Here is a 13,719-nt window from a genome sequence, read left to right as displayed (position 1 = left end):
CCACTTTATCTTTGTCCTTTACTAATCCTCCCTCCCTCCCCCTCTCTCTCTCCCCCTTTCTTCATATACCCCCCCCCCCGCCACCTTATTACCTATTTTTCTCCCATTATCATTTAAAATGAAGCTGAATAAAAAAAGCTCCTTTTGTCTGAGTCATTGTGCACCTGCACACACCATTGCCTATGAACGAGAAATTACGTTTTTTACATCCCTCATCGCGTTCAAATCAGCCCACGCACGCACGTACGCACTCACACACACACACACACACACTAAAGCTAGCTGATAGAGACTCCCATTTACATTTACACTTTGTCATTTAGCAGTTGCTCTTTTCCAGAGTGCCTTACAGTAAGTACAGGGACATTTCCCCTGAGGCAAGTAGGGTGCCCAAGGACACAACGTAATTTTGCACAGCCGGGAATCAAACTGGCAACCTTCTGATTACTAGCCCGATTCCCTAACCGCTCACCCACCTGACTTTGAGTCGGTCTCTATGCCTGGCTTCCTGCGTTGCTTCTGTACGTTCAGCAGCAATCACAGATTAACAAGGGGAGGGGTGGGGGGGGTGGGGGTGATCAGGCTGACCAGACACTATCACACAGAAAACGGGATGAACCTAAATTTGTGTGTGTGTGCATGCACGTGTGTGAGAGTGTGTCTGTGTGTAGTTCAACACTAGCGGAACCAAGAGTGAGTAGGTCCTAACAGAGCAGTGTCTGAAATTTAAGAGAAGTCAGCTGTTGTGTGGCCAGACAAAAATTGAGAGAGGAGAGGAAGAAGGGACGAGAACCGTGGCTGAGTTGTACCAGAGGGAGGTAGGAGAGAAAACCTAGAAAGAAGAATATGATGTGTGTGTGTGCGTGTGACAGCACCAGAGACTGTAGGCCGGGACTACCCTTGTGGGACAGACAGGAAGTCTGCTTACTTCCTAGCTACTTTAGCTATTCAGGTCTTCCTACTTAAGTTTTAAAGCCTACTGTTCCTCTCACCCTGCAGGCGGTCTCTCTCTCTCACACACGCACACACGCACACACACACACATCCCTGACATACCCGACTCCTTGAGGACGGTGCACCTCTGATAGTTGGACGAGCGAAGGCTTGGGGCCCGGACGTTGTAGAGGCGGGCCTTGTCGATGCGCCCGTCAAACACTCGCAGCAGCGGCTCCTTGTCCTCCCACTGGGACATGATCTTGTTGTCGATGAAGGTGGCGAACATCTGGGTCTCGATGAAGTGGGACAGGAAGGGCAGATATGGCTCGGGCTGGTCAGACAGGAAGGAGGCCTGGGAACAAGGGAGGAGGAGAGGCGGGTTAACACATGAAGACCCATGAATACTCAGGTCGCTACGCGTACAGACCCCTATTGTATGCATGGTCACAAACAAATGCGCTTGGAGATATTTTACAGGAACGAGCGCAAACGGTGTGTTAAAAGAGGCTCTCGCTCTCTGATATGAGACTATTCGCTGCTGAATTTCCCCTGTGACTGCGAACCTCCATGGCTCCCTGTTCTGTGTCTGGGACTGAAAAACTCTTCATGTTGAAACAGCAACTGACAAACTTATCTCACGCCGTCTTAGTGAGCTGTTTGGTAAAAACAAATCCAAAATGTCGTGTCGTACTCGGTGGCGTCCCCATGAATGGAACCACAGTCGCTTGCCATTACGTCTTTTGGTACAGGCACAAGGGTGCCAGTGTGTGTGTGTGTGTGTGTGTGTCGCACCTTGTCAAAGTTGTGCATCTGCTCCCGGTTGGTGAGCCAAGACTCCAGGTCTGGGGCGCTCTGGATGACGAACGCCTCGTAGTCGGCGAACATGGTGGTGAAGCGGCTGGCAAACACCTCCCTGAGCTGCACATTCAGCTTGGCGTTCCCCAGCTCCTCCTCCGCCGCCGTCCGCCCCCCTGCCTGCCGCTGGGCGCCCCCCCCGGAGGCGTCCGCTCGTCCCACCTCCACCCCCGTGCGCCTGGCCAGAGCCCGCAGCCTCTCCAGCGTGGCGTTGCCCTGGAGCAACTCCAGCACTGCCCGCTCCTCGCCGCCCAGGTTCCCGTTGCGCCCGTCGTCCTCCAGCTCGCTCAGCGCCAGGCTCCTCAGGCCCTTGGACACCGAGCCCGGGGAGGGGGAGGGGGTGGTGGGGACAGGAGGAGCGCCTCCCTGTGGGGACAGACCATAGCTCAGCAGCACCTCACTCAGCTCCTTGATGAAGTCAGGCTTGTTGGGGAACTGGGGGAAGTCCTCTGGCAGGTCGATGCAGTGGTTGTCGATGTCCACGAAACATAGATTAGCCTGGGGAAGGGACGGGGCAGGGACAGAGAGGAGGAGGGAGGGGAGAGACAGACAGAGAGACAGAGAATGGAGAGAGACAGAGAGAGACACACACACACACAGAGACAGTCAGATAACACCCTTACTTCCTCACATAATCATCCACCCAAGTAGCTCTTGGGAGGTGATCTTCACCATTAGAGAAAAGCCCCACACATTAAGACAGGACCGAAAACATCTGGATCTTTAGAGAGTTATTTGAGAACTCAAACAATAGTGTAGTTATCAAGAGTAAGAAGGTAAACAAAGGGTGGGTGTGATGGATCTTGGTATTGAGGACAGATTGGGGTAAGAATGTGGTGCATGCGCATGTGTGTGTGTTTTGGGGGCTAGAGAATGGGAAATGTAGGCCAGTAAGTGATTTATGATAGCAGATTAATGCATGAGCTCAGTCCAAATCGGATATAATGGAATTAACATGACACCTCCGGGATAAAAAAAATTGAAATCTCTCATCCAGACACACACGAGCACACACACAAACGCACGTGTGTAAACGCACAAACACACACACGTGGACCTGTGTGTGTGCATGCACACAAACACGCGCCCCACACTTACATGTCGATGCACATGCAAACGTGTATTTTCTTCCTCATGAGGACCACAGAGAACCACACACACACACACACACACACACACACATTGTCAGAGCACCCATAATGGCAGCTCACAGTTGTAAAATGGTCTTACAGCCTGGCTTCCTAGAGCTCCAGAGTCATCTATCACTCTGCCACTCTCCATTCAGACACCACCACTGGAGAGAGGAGACAGACTCCACGCACACACACCTGAGTATATCGCACGAGCATAGCCACCACGCTTTGTCAATTGTAGTGGTTTATTAAGCAACAAAGCTGTTATTTCTTTAATCTGGGATCTGTGGTCTGGTCTGTTAGCTAACTGGGTCTGGGATTGACCCATGTGCCGTTAGATGTTTTGCGATGGACACACTCAGTTGTAGAAAGCACAGTTCTAACCTCATGTGGATTGGACCAAGATAGCTGGTTTTGGGAAAAGGTGACCCATCCCCTGCTTTAGGAGATCCAGGAAAAGGGAGGAAAGCTCCACTGCTGGGTGTGCTTAAGCATTTTGCTTGAAGGAAAAGTAATAGACCAGAGCTCTCATTTCCGGAAGGTTTGGCCTCGATTGTTTCATGACAAAATAACAAGAGAGTGTGTGTGCATCTATGCGCAAGGCTGTACTTTGTTGCCATTCTAAATGAAAACACGTACAGCCCCGCACGAAAAGATGACTCGCTTCCGAAGAGCACATCTTCCAAAAACGGGGGAAACCCCCCCCCAATGATTTCATCCGCGCACTCATTCGCTGCTCCCACTCCTCCTCCTCTGTGAGCCTTTCCTTCGCCTTTCCTCCTTTCTCTCATCCCATTTCTAGGTCAGAAGCACTTCAAAGAGCCATTCCACAAAGAGAGACCCCGCTCGTGTGTGGAACTGGGTGGGGGGGGGGGGGGGGGGCTGTGAGGGCGGAAAATTGGACTGGGGGAAGGTGGAGGGGCTCCAGGGTTACCAACCATGCTGGGGGGAGGGCTGATTAACGAGCAGGAGAAGGGGAATCTGGGATTGTGGGATTTGGGATTGTGCCGGAATTTTACAGTTTTATCTTGCCTCTCCACACACACACACACAGACAGACGGAGGGTTCTTCTGCTTGTGATGTTTGCGGACAAGTCTGCTTGAGAGAGGGGACGCGACACACACACACACACAGATGTCTGTAAATTGATACAATAGATGGCAAAAAACATGTTCAAGGGCAGGATCCGGCCCCGTTATAGGTCCCAGGATTTGGAATAGGAGCCACACTGTCTCCCAGATGTATTCTTAGACTCAACCAGGTCTCATTGGACAGATTGCAGAGTCAGGATCTGATAGCCTTGGACACCGTCTACTCAGCAACAATGAGCTTTTACTGCAACGGCCGTATGACAAACAAACACGCACACACAAGCACACACACAGTAGCACAAACATGCACACGCGACACAGCGCAATGTCACATGCCGTGACGGCACACAAACCGCTGCCATCACAGACACGCACACACACACACACAAAGTCACATGGGTGGCAGCACACAAACGGCTGCAGTCAAAACACATTGCATGGGCACACAAAAAGATGCACACACACACACGCAAAAGCACAAAACATGCACACGCAGACACAGCGCAAAGTCCCATGCGTGACAGCACACACACAGCTGCAGTTTCAGACACATGCATGGATGCACACACACACACACACACACACACACACACACACACACCACCTCAGTAAGTACCTCTTGAGGCAGCTCCAGCTTGGAGCGGTCGGTGCCTTCCTTGGACTGCAGACCCATCAGGTAGGGCACGGGGGCATCCAGGAAGTGGCGCAGCGAGGCGGGCAGAATAGGCACGTACACATGCTGCCACTGGAACGGGAAGAGCAGGGTGGTGATGCCCTCTGCCACCGTCATCAGACGCTGGTAGTCTGCGAGGAGAGGGTGGGTGGGTGGAGGGGTGGAGGAACGCAGTTTGGGTGAAAAACAAGCAGAGGCCGACTTGAATCAATGGATCTAAATTGAATTTGCGAGCAATCTGTGGGGGCGAGATTCTGTCGTGATGGATTCCCTTCCATCACCTTTTGGTGTGTGTGTGTGTGAGTATGTGCTGTCTCAATACCAGGGGCCACTGGCCTTAATCTGTACTGAGTCAAGCCGTTTCATCAGATATGATTAAAATGATCAGAAAAGCCTGAGCGACCTCCATAGAAAAGGAGGGGGAGAACATTTCTATTTTTTTGATCCGATCAGTCTCTCCATCCATCCCTCCCTCCCTCCTCGCCTCCCTCCATCTTTCGCTCTGACTTCAACTCTCTTCCCTTCCATCTATCCACTGGGCTCATTCAAAATGCATAAGGCTTTCCAAGGCCAAGATTGCATTGCATTAAACAGACCCAAGCAATTTATATCCAGGAAAAAAAAAACGGGGAGTTGCCATGTTCATTGTGAAAGAGTTGTGCGTGTGTGTGTGTGTGTGTGTTTGAGGTCATCACACAGGGTGTGAGTGAAGCATCTAGTGCAGCAGTGTAGAAGTAGTGCTTGTTGTTAGTGCATGCTCTATGTTGCCTTCTGCTTGCAACTCTCTGCTTTCTAGCTCCCTCATAGGGGGTGAAAAGAGGAGCCGAGGGCGAAAGTCTCCTCTGCCGGTACATAGCCTCTCCACCACCAAGACTCCTGCAGTGCCTCCTCGTGGCCGCACATGGTAACTGGGTACCCTGCGGTCCCAGGCTGAACTGCAGGGGATCTCGGAGCAGCAGTGGGTCCCAGAGTTGTGGTGTGCAGGCCCACCACAAGGTGGACACGCCCCGGCACCCGTCACCCACCCGCCCAGCTATGGGTAAATAGCCCCACTGCCTTGTGGGTTAGCCTCTCGAGGCAAGGCTAAGGGAGCAGACCCAGACAGAAAAGCAATGCGCTGGCGGTGCGCAATAGGCGGGCCTAAACAGAGCCAGGAGCCGGCAGCCTCCTGCAGGCTGGATGGGGAAACTGATCGTCCTGACCCATGCCACCCGATTTACCTCACCATGGTAAAGATGGTGCTACTGGGGATGGCACGCCTCCAACGGCACTCTAAATAATCTCTTGAGTGCAGGTTGGATCTACATCTGGTAGAAGACTGGTGGCGATGGGGCAACTGGCGACGAGAGCAGGTTTGAATATTCTGGGAGCTTCTAGTCAGAGCCCTGCACGTCAGCGGCACAGGGTATTGGTCGCTATCAGCTGGGAGTCTGGGTCATTCCACTTCTGCGGTCAAAACAGAAGAAATAAATTCCCCAAACCAAAAACTGGCAACATGGAACGGAAGAACTCTCCTGGACTCCTATGGCAAGACCGAAAGACCTCACAGAAGAACAGCACTGAGCTGAGGCGTTACAACATCGATATTGCCGCACTTAGCGAGACCAGGCACCTTGACGAAGGGTCGCTGATAGAGGAAGGGTCCGGTTACACCTTCCTCTGGAAAGGCTCCCCCCTAGGTGGACAACATCTGCACGGTGTGGGACCTGCCATCAGGAACACACTGCTACCAAGACTCACTGAAACACCTGTGGGCATCAGTGAAAGACTGATGACCCTCCGTATCCCCCTGGCGAAGAGACGCTTTGCTACACTTCTTAGTGTGTATGCCCCAACCCTGCCATCCGACACTGAGGTTAAAGACTCATTCTATCAGTCACTGGATGAGGCTCTCCACCGGATCCCCAAGACCGACAAGATCCTCCTCCTTGGGGACTTCAATGCTCGTGTGGGGCAGAGTGACAGGATATGGAAAGGAGTGCTTGGCAGGCATGGTATTGGACAGCAAGGAGACAGGACAGGGAGGAGACAGGACAGCCAGGAGACAGGACAGCCAAGAGACAGGACAGCCAGGAGACAGGACACCCAGGAGACAGGACACCCAGGAGACAGGACAGCCAGGAGACAGGACAGCCAGGAGACAGGACAGCCAGGAGACAGGACAGCCAGGAGACAGGACAGGGAGGAGACAGGACACCCAGGAGACAGGACAGGGAGGAGACAGGACAGCCAGGAGACAGGACACCCAGGAGACAGGACACCCAGGAGACAGGACAGCCAGGAGACAGGACAGCCAGGAGACAGGACAGGCAGGAGACAGGACAGCCAGGAGACAGGACACCCAGGAGACAGGACACCCAGGAGACAGGACACCCAGGAGACAGGACAGGGAGGAGACAGGACAGGGAGGAGACAGGACACCCAGGAGACAGGACACCCAGGAGACAGGACACCCAGGAGACAGGACAGCCAGGAGACAGGACAGGGAGGAGACAGGACAGGGAGGAGACAGGACACCCAGGAGACAGGACAGGCAGGAAAGAAGGCATAAAAGAAACACAACCAAGGTTGCCGGTACCACCACTATTACATACACATGTCCCACCTGTGACAAGGCCTGTGGATCCAGGATAGGACTATACAGCCACAAGAAAACTCACCGTTGAAAGTCAGAAGTGGACGTCATCATCGGCCTCGATGGACAACTACAAGCAAGCAAGCATATTGAATGCCCACAAACAACCTGACCGGAAAACAGTTTCCTTCAACAAGGATCGGAGCACGATATGCACACACCAACACTTACTCAAACACTCGAACCCACCATCCTCTCCGACTGTTGGCCTTGTTTGGCTTTGCATGTGTATGAGGGGAGACATTAGCTAGCGTGGACATGTCGTGGACATACATCCATTGCAAGTATATGGGAGACTGATGGGTTGTGTGTGTGTCTATGAGAGTGTGCCACTGCAGGTGTCACTGCTTCTTTTTTGAGACTCGAGATGCAAATAAGTGAGTTGAAGAGAATTAATGGATGAAGTTTCTCTCTGACTGAGGACAGGAGTCTAATTTAATAACTGTGTCTGTGTGTGTGCGCATGCATGTGTGTAGTGGTTGTGCTACAATAACAGCATGAGTCCTTTCACATAATGTCACATATAAAAAAAGGCTAGACTAGACAAAGCGTGAGAGATGAAAGTCACACTACAGATAAGGGGAAGATAGTGAGAAGGAGGAGAGAGAAAGAGGGAGAGGAGAGAAGAAAGAGATAAACAGAGAGAGTGGGAGATTAAAGTCACACAGCAGAACAACAGGATTGAGAAAGAGGAGAGAGAAAGAGAGAGAGACCGAAAGTGGTTGAAACCGAAAGGTGGAGCTGAGAAAGTGCTGAGTAAACTCTCTACCTCAGCTGTAATGCACAGCAAACCCACACACACCCGTACAGGCCTGGAGGGAACACACACACACACACAATAAACAGGCTCTAATGTCTCACACTGCAATACTGAATAATAAATGAGGGGAAAACCTAGAAGGGGTGCAGACAAACGCTGCAGTCTGAGGGTGAACCGATAACTGACCTGGGTGACTACACAACACTGCCTGCTTTACAGTGAAGAGGTTGACATACCCCCCCCATCTAAACAACCACCTGGCTTCACTGGTCGAGAGAGAGAGATGGGTAAAGAGAGACAGTGTGAGATGGGGAGAAAGGCAACGGGAGAGGGGAGACGGCACAAAGAAAGAAGAGGAGAGAGCGCGAGGGGGGAGACAGAGCAAGAGGGGGAGAGAGAGGTAGCAAGGGGGAAGAGCAAAAGGAGGAGAGGGCGGTGGGAGAGAGAGGGGGAGAGAGAGAGACAGAAGAAAAAGACAGAGAGAGACAACATCTCTGATCAGATCTCAGCCCAGATCCTGATCACGATCCTGAGGGAGCCAAGTTCAGTCTCACACACAGACCTTCTAGGAGCCCTTTGTGAATAGTGCTGAAGGGTCACCAGGAATGCACTGCATCTCCGGCACACATCCCACACTGGTTTAGCAGGCCGCAGTGCAACACTGCAGATGGGGTCACAGCTGACAGTGGGGAACAGGAATACACTCAGAGCGAAACTGGGTCTGGGACTGATGGATATCTCACACCCGCATACATGTGCATACTCACATACACAAAAGTAACTCCTACACATGTAGAGACACACGTGAAAGCGCAACCAACACACATGTACACATGCATACACATGTGCACGAGCAAAGACGCGCAGGATTGCACACGCACATGCACACACCCACATTCATGCAGACACTGTCAGAAGGGGAAGAGAGAATGGCGTTCAACTGAAAGCACTAACACAGAGATGTGGCAGATTACACACTGTGGAGACGACAGATAGGGCCAGTGGCATGTCAAAGCTCACATCCTTCAGACTGCAGGGCTGACCTCAGCCAACCTTCGATAAGACTGCTCTGTCACCCTAGTCTGACTCTCTCTGCACCGCAAAGGGCATCAGTTCATCCAGATCTATGGCAACGGAAAGATGTTTATCTGACTTCGCGTCTCTGAGCGAGTGAACAACAAATGAACAACACTCAGTTATAATAAAAGTCCCCCTCGGCCAAGATCCGCGGGGGGCTGAACCGGGCAATTGGAGGAGACGCCTGCCTGTCATTATCCCCCCCCCCATGCTCTGTGTCACATCCAACTGAGTGAGAGCAGAGGAAACACAAAAAGGGGGGTGGGGGGGACTTGCCTGTCAGATTTTAATTGCTTGTTGACGGATGTACGCTATCGATGAGAACAAGAATGGCAAGCGTCACAGACACCGCTTTTCTAAATGGACTCTTTCCGTCAAACGCCCTTCCGGGCAAACAAAGTGTTGCATGTTCATTAAGGAGACATTAGGACCAGTCTGGCGCTCATGTCTCACAGCGGGAGCTGAACAGGGCTGCCCGCTGTGCTGCCCCATGAAAAATAAAGAGCGCTCGGATGGAACGGGAGCGTGATTTGCTGCGTTTGAGGGGTTTTTAATTATTTCCCTGTTGTAAGCAACTCTTGACGGTTGGTGTGATGAATAATACATGGGAGGAGTACGTCTTTCTCCCAAACGATGAGGGAGGGATGACGGGGGGAGAGGTAAAAGGAGAGGGGCCTGTCTGTCATTTCTTGGGGGGGGGTCTCATGGAGGAATCTCTTTGTTTGAACACTGAGGGCCTCATGTAGTAACGCTTTTGCGCCCACTTTAGGCGTATTTGTTTCGCAACGTGCACGTACAAACATGCCGCACTGAGGTAAAAGTGAAGACTGCCTGTCGCGGGAACTGAAAATGGAAAATTGCACTTTTCCGTGTCATGCATATGTATTCACGGGAGGGTCAAGGGGAAAGTGGGAGTTTCCCACAAAGAGATGGGAGGGGATGCGTTAAGTGCGCCTAATTATGTATTCCGCGGTATGTACAAGAAACGCTGTGCCTCTTTTTTGCTGTGACAATTCTGCGCCTCTTAAAAGCAGGTGTAAACCAGCATGCGGGTTTCCTCGCATATGCCTCCTGAAGAAATGGCAGCTCGAGTCCGAGACATAGGCCGGAGCTGAAAGGATGAGCTGAAAGGATTTTTGCCACGAGGATCACTCTTTTTCAGTTGAGTGAACACAAAATCATTACGCGTTACAGATTAAGCAGCCATGCAATATTACAGTTACTGGAATTTGTCATTTCGGTCCAGATGGTATTTTTTTTGTTTCGGTGTGGAATTCCGGCCTTGTATAAAATAGAAATGTGCTGTTACCTCATGAACAAGCACATCTATTCCGTTATCACTAAATCTTTGTTTTCGCTGTTTTGACTTTGGTGGCTGATCCATGATCTGAGGCCCATTCAATTGTGCGTTTAAATGCTCGCAATTTACGGTATTGTGGGCGGAGAAAGGTGCTGATTACCCGATAAAATGCAGATTTGGTAAATACGAAGCATACAGAAGTATCACAGCGTGCGCTTCCTGCGGGTTGGCTTTGGCGCTGAAAACGCTACGTTTGCAGATGTACGTATATGAGGGACAGAGAGTGAGTCGTCAGACAGTGGTCCCATCTTAATATTCCAATGGAATTCAAGTGAATTAGATCACATTCAGAACTCACCCTGAGAGATTAAATAGAGATTTGAAACCTCCTACAGGCAATCCTCTTTGCCCACTAGAATGGCAATCAACAGGACAGTGTAGGACAATCCGATCTTCTCCCTCTCCTTTTCTCTTTCCCACCCTCATTCCGCATCTTTTTCTCCCTCACTCCCTCCCCTCACCAGCAGATTACATTCTAACCCTAACCCTGTTTAGTATTCTTACCACCACCACCACCACCAGCAGCAGCAGCAGCAGCAGCAGTCCAGAGCAGGAGAAGGCACGATTGCCAGGTTTGTTTAAAGCAGTCCAGCTGGAGAGGCTGATTGGAGGGATAAGTCTCCCCCCTCCACCCCCATCTCTCCTTGCCACCTGTCATCCCTCTAATGAACCCTTCCTCTGTGCGTGTCTGTGTGTGTGTACATGTGTGTTATCTATGAGGCATGGCAGAGGGGGTTCCGGTACGTAAGGGAATGTCTTTGTATGCGTGTGGTTGTGTGTGTGTCAAAACTGTATGAGCCAGGGCAGCAAGAACACTGGTAAGTAAGGGAATCCTGTGTGTGTGTGTATGGGTGTGCACTCACCCTGGGAGTACAGCAGGATCTGCATCTCCAGCATGGTGCAGGTGAACAGCTGAACCAGGTTCTCCACCCCCAATAGGGAGAAGGCCACGCCCAGAGGGAAGTCAGCCAACGGGAGCTCTCCAGGCCCGGGCCGCTGACACACAATTGGTTCGTACACGCCGTGGAATTTGAGGGATCGCCCCGGCGGGGGTAGGGGCACCTCGTAGAGCACGTTGTGGATGTAGCTCTCCAGGGGGAGGGGCGGGGGCGAGGCAGAGGTCACCGCCCGGTGGAGCTGGGCTAGGAAGTGGCGGCAGGCGTGCATGAAGGGCATGGGCGTGATCAGGCACAGCGCCTTGGACACGTACAGCGTGTCTCGCGACGCGTCGTAGCCGCCCATGCCCGCCCCTCCCCCCCGCTGCGACGAGGACGAGTCAGCCTCGTCCATGCTGCTGGCCAGGGAGTCCATGCTGGAGGAGGAAGAGGAGGAGGAGGAGGAGGGGTTGGAGGAGGGGTTCTCGGCGTTGTGCATCTGGTAGAGGGTCTGCATGGCGCTGCAGATCTGCGGGCTGGTCACTTCCTCGTAGAAGGTGTGGACAAAGCCGTAGGTGCGGGAGCCATCCTCCCGGGTGATGATGAAGGAGTGGAACTGGGGCTCGCGCATGTCCGCCTGCGTCCGGAACGACAGGCCTTTGGGCATGCACAGCTGAGGGGAGGAGGAAGAGAAGGAGGGAGGAGAGGAGGAAGGGGGCATAGAGGAGTGGGGAGGAAAATGAGGAAGAAACAAGAAGAGGAGGAAAGAGCAGAGGCAGCGAGGGTAGCAGGTTGTTTACAAACAATTTCTGGGCAGAAAAACTGTTGAACGGATGTAAATTGCTGACCAAACATCCTATGAATACAGACAGAAACTCCATCACACCATGCGTGTGTTATTGTTTGTGTGTGGGTGTGTGAGACAGTTGTAAACTATATCAAATAAGCACAATCTGTATCCATAAGTACACAGTCAGCAGTGGAATAAATAAGGCTTATTATCCCCATTATGTTTATTTTTCGAATGAAAAATGAAAACAAACTCCACGACAAACTAATGTACACACACAAATATGCACACACACACTCAACAAAGGGACCCTGTGATCAGTGCACTGATTGGATTAGGGGAGCAGGAAGTAAATCACAGCCTCAGCTGTGCCTCCGGTGGGGATATGGTAATACTACCCCCCCCCCCCGACCCCCTTTTAGGGAATCCCAAGGGACCAATCCCATTTGTGCTGGTTAGGTGCTGGATGGGTGCTGACATTGCACTGACCCTTACAGTCAGATACAGGCCAATGGGGAGAGATGGAGGAAGGGAGAGACCCAGGAAGGGGAAGATACAGGCAAAGACAGACAGACAGACAGGCCAGCCAGGTCTAGGGATTTATGAGATGGGAATTGGGACATGAAAAGCAATCACCGGATGAGCTTTGCTGTGGTTCTACTGGGGTGGGAAGCATGATTATACCAGGGCCTCCCCCTACACCTCCCACTACCTCCTACATCCCCACCTCCCATCCACAGTGAGTACTGGAGAACTGCCTGAGGTGATGGTCAAAGACGAGAGGAGTGGAGGGAGGGAAGATAAGGAGGTGTAAATGGAGATGGGGGAGAGGGGCCAGGCTGAGTATCCCTCCCAGTCTCCCTGCATGACGCTCATCCCAAACGCACGGCGGTGTTCCCTTACAGACCCACAATGGCCAGTTTCCATGCCGATGTAAGCGGAGAAGCGCCGCTGAATTATTGAGCGTTGCTGACGTTGGGGGGGGGGGGGGGGGGGTAGGCTCAGTAGGGAGACGGCTATCAATGACAGATCACCTGAGTTGGAAATCAGTGGGCCGGACGCAATCGCTTGCACACACACACGTGACACACATTTCACACATAAATAATTTCCATTATTTACTTAACGCTTTCTCTTGGATGACAATGCTTTTTTGGGCGCCGTAACTTTTGGTTCTCCTGAGTCCCAACATATCCCAGTGTCATCCCGTGCCTATTCCCACCTCCAAAGTCCTCGACAACAGACGTCTAAATCTAAGTCACCCATCGACGGGGCCACCCCTGTCCTCCAAAGCCCCGTGGGTAAATCCGGAGATACTGAGGGGGGGTGAGATTTGCCTTTGCTCCGACCCTGAATCTCTTTTAGAAATGAGGTATGACCCTTCCAGTGGCTGGCTGTTCTTACCATGTTGACGGCATCCTGGTCAAAAGGGTTCCACTCCACATTTTCGGGGTAGTGGGCCAAGACTTTGGACTTGAAGGTTCTCTTGAGGGGGCTCTGCTCCAAGTTCTCACCTAGTGAGAGTGGGAGACA

At 52.0% G+C, this 13,719-nt stretch overlaps 1 protein-coding gene across 6 annotated transcripts in view; it reads right to left on the bottom strand.

The window, feature by feature from the left end:
• The window catches only part of dennd5b (DENN/MADD domain containing 5B), a 57,535-nt gene that overhangs the window by 13,646 nt on the left and 30,170 nt on the right, over positions 1 to 13,719 (bottom strand). For all 6 annotated transcript variants that reach the window (XM_084701104.1, XM_084701108.1, XM_084701103.1 and 3 more), the window contains 5 exons: positions 13,591 to 13,700; positions 11,385 to 12,069; positions 4,633 to 4,820; positions 1,729 to 2,289; positions 1,057 to 1,288 (listed from right to left, as the gene is read on the bottom strand). In XM_084701104.1, the coding sequence (XP_084557230.1) occupies positions 1,057 to 1,288; positions 1,729 to 2,289; positions 4,633 to 4,820; positions 11,385 to 12,069; positions 13,591 to 13,700 (1,776 nt within the window). The remainder of the gene's footprint in view (positions 1 to 1,056; positions 1,289 to 1,728; positions 2,290 to 4,632; positions 4,821 to 11,384; positions 12,070 to 13,590; positions 13,701 to 13,719) is intronic.

Source organism: Hypomesus nipponensis, chromosome 7, assembly GCF_054491055.1.
Source record: "Hypomesus nipponensis isolate SF chromosome 7, ASM5449105v1, whole genome shotgun sequence".
Taxonomy (NCBI): Eukaryota; Metazoa; Chordata; class Actinopteri; order Osmeriformes; family Osmeridae; genus Hypomesus; species Hypomesus nipponensis.
This window is presented reverse-complemented; position numbering and strand designations above follow the sequence as displayed.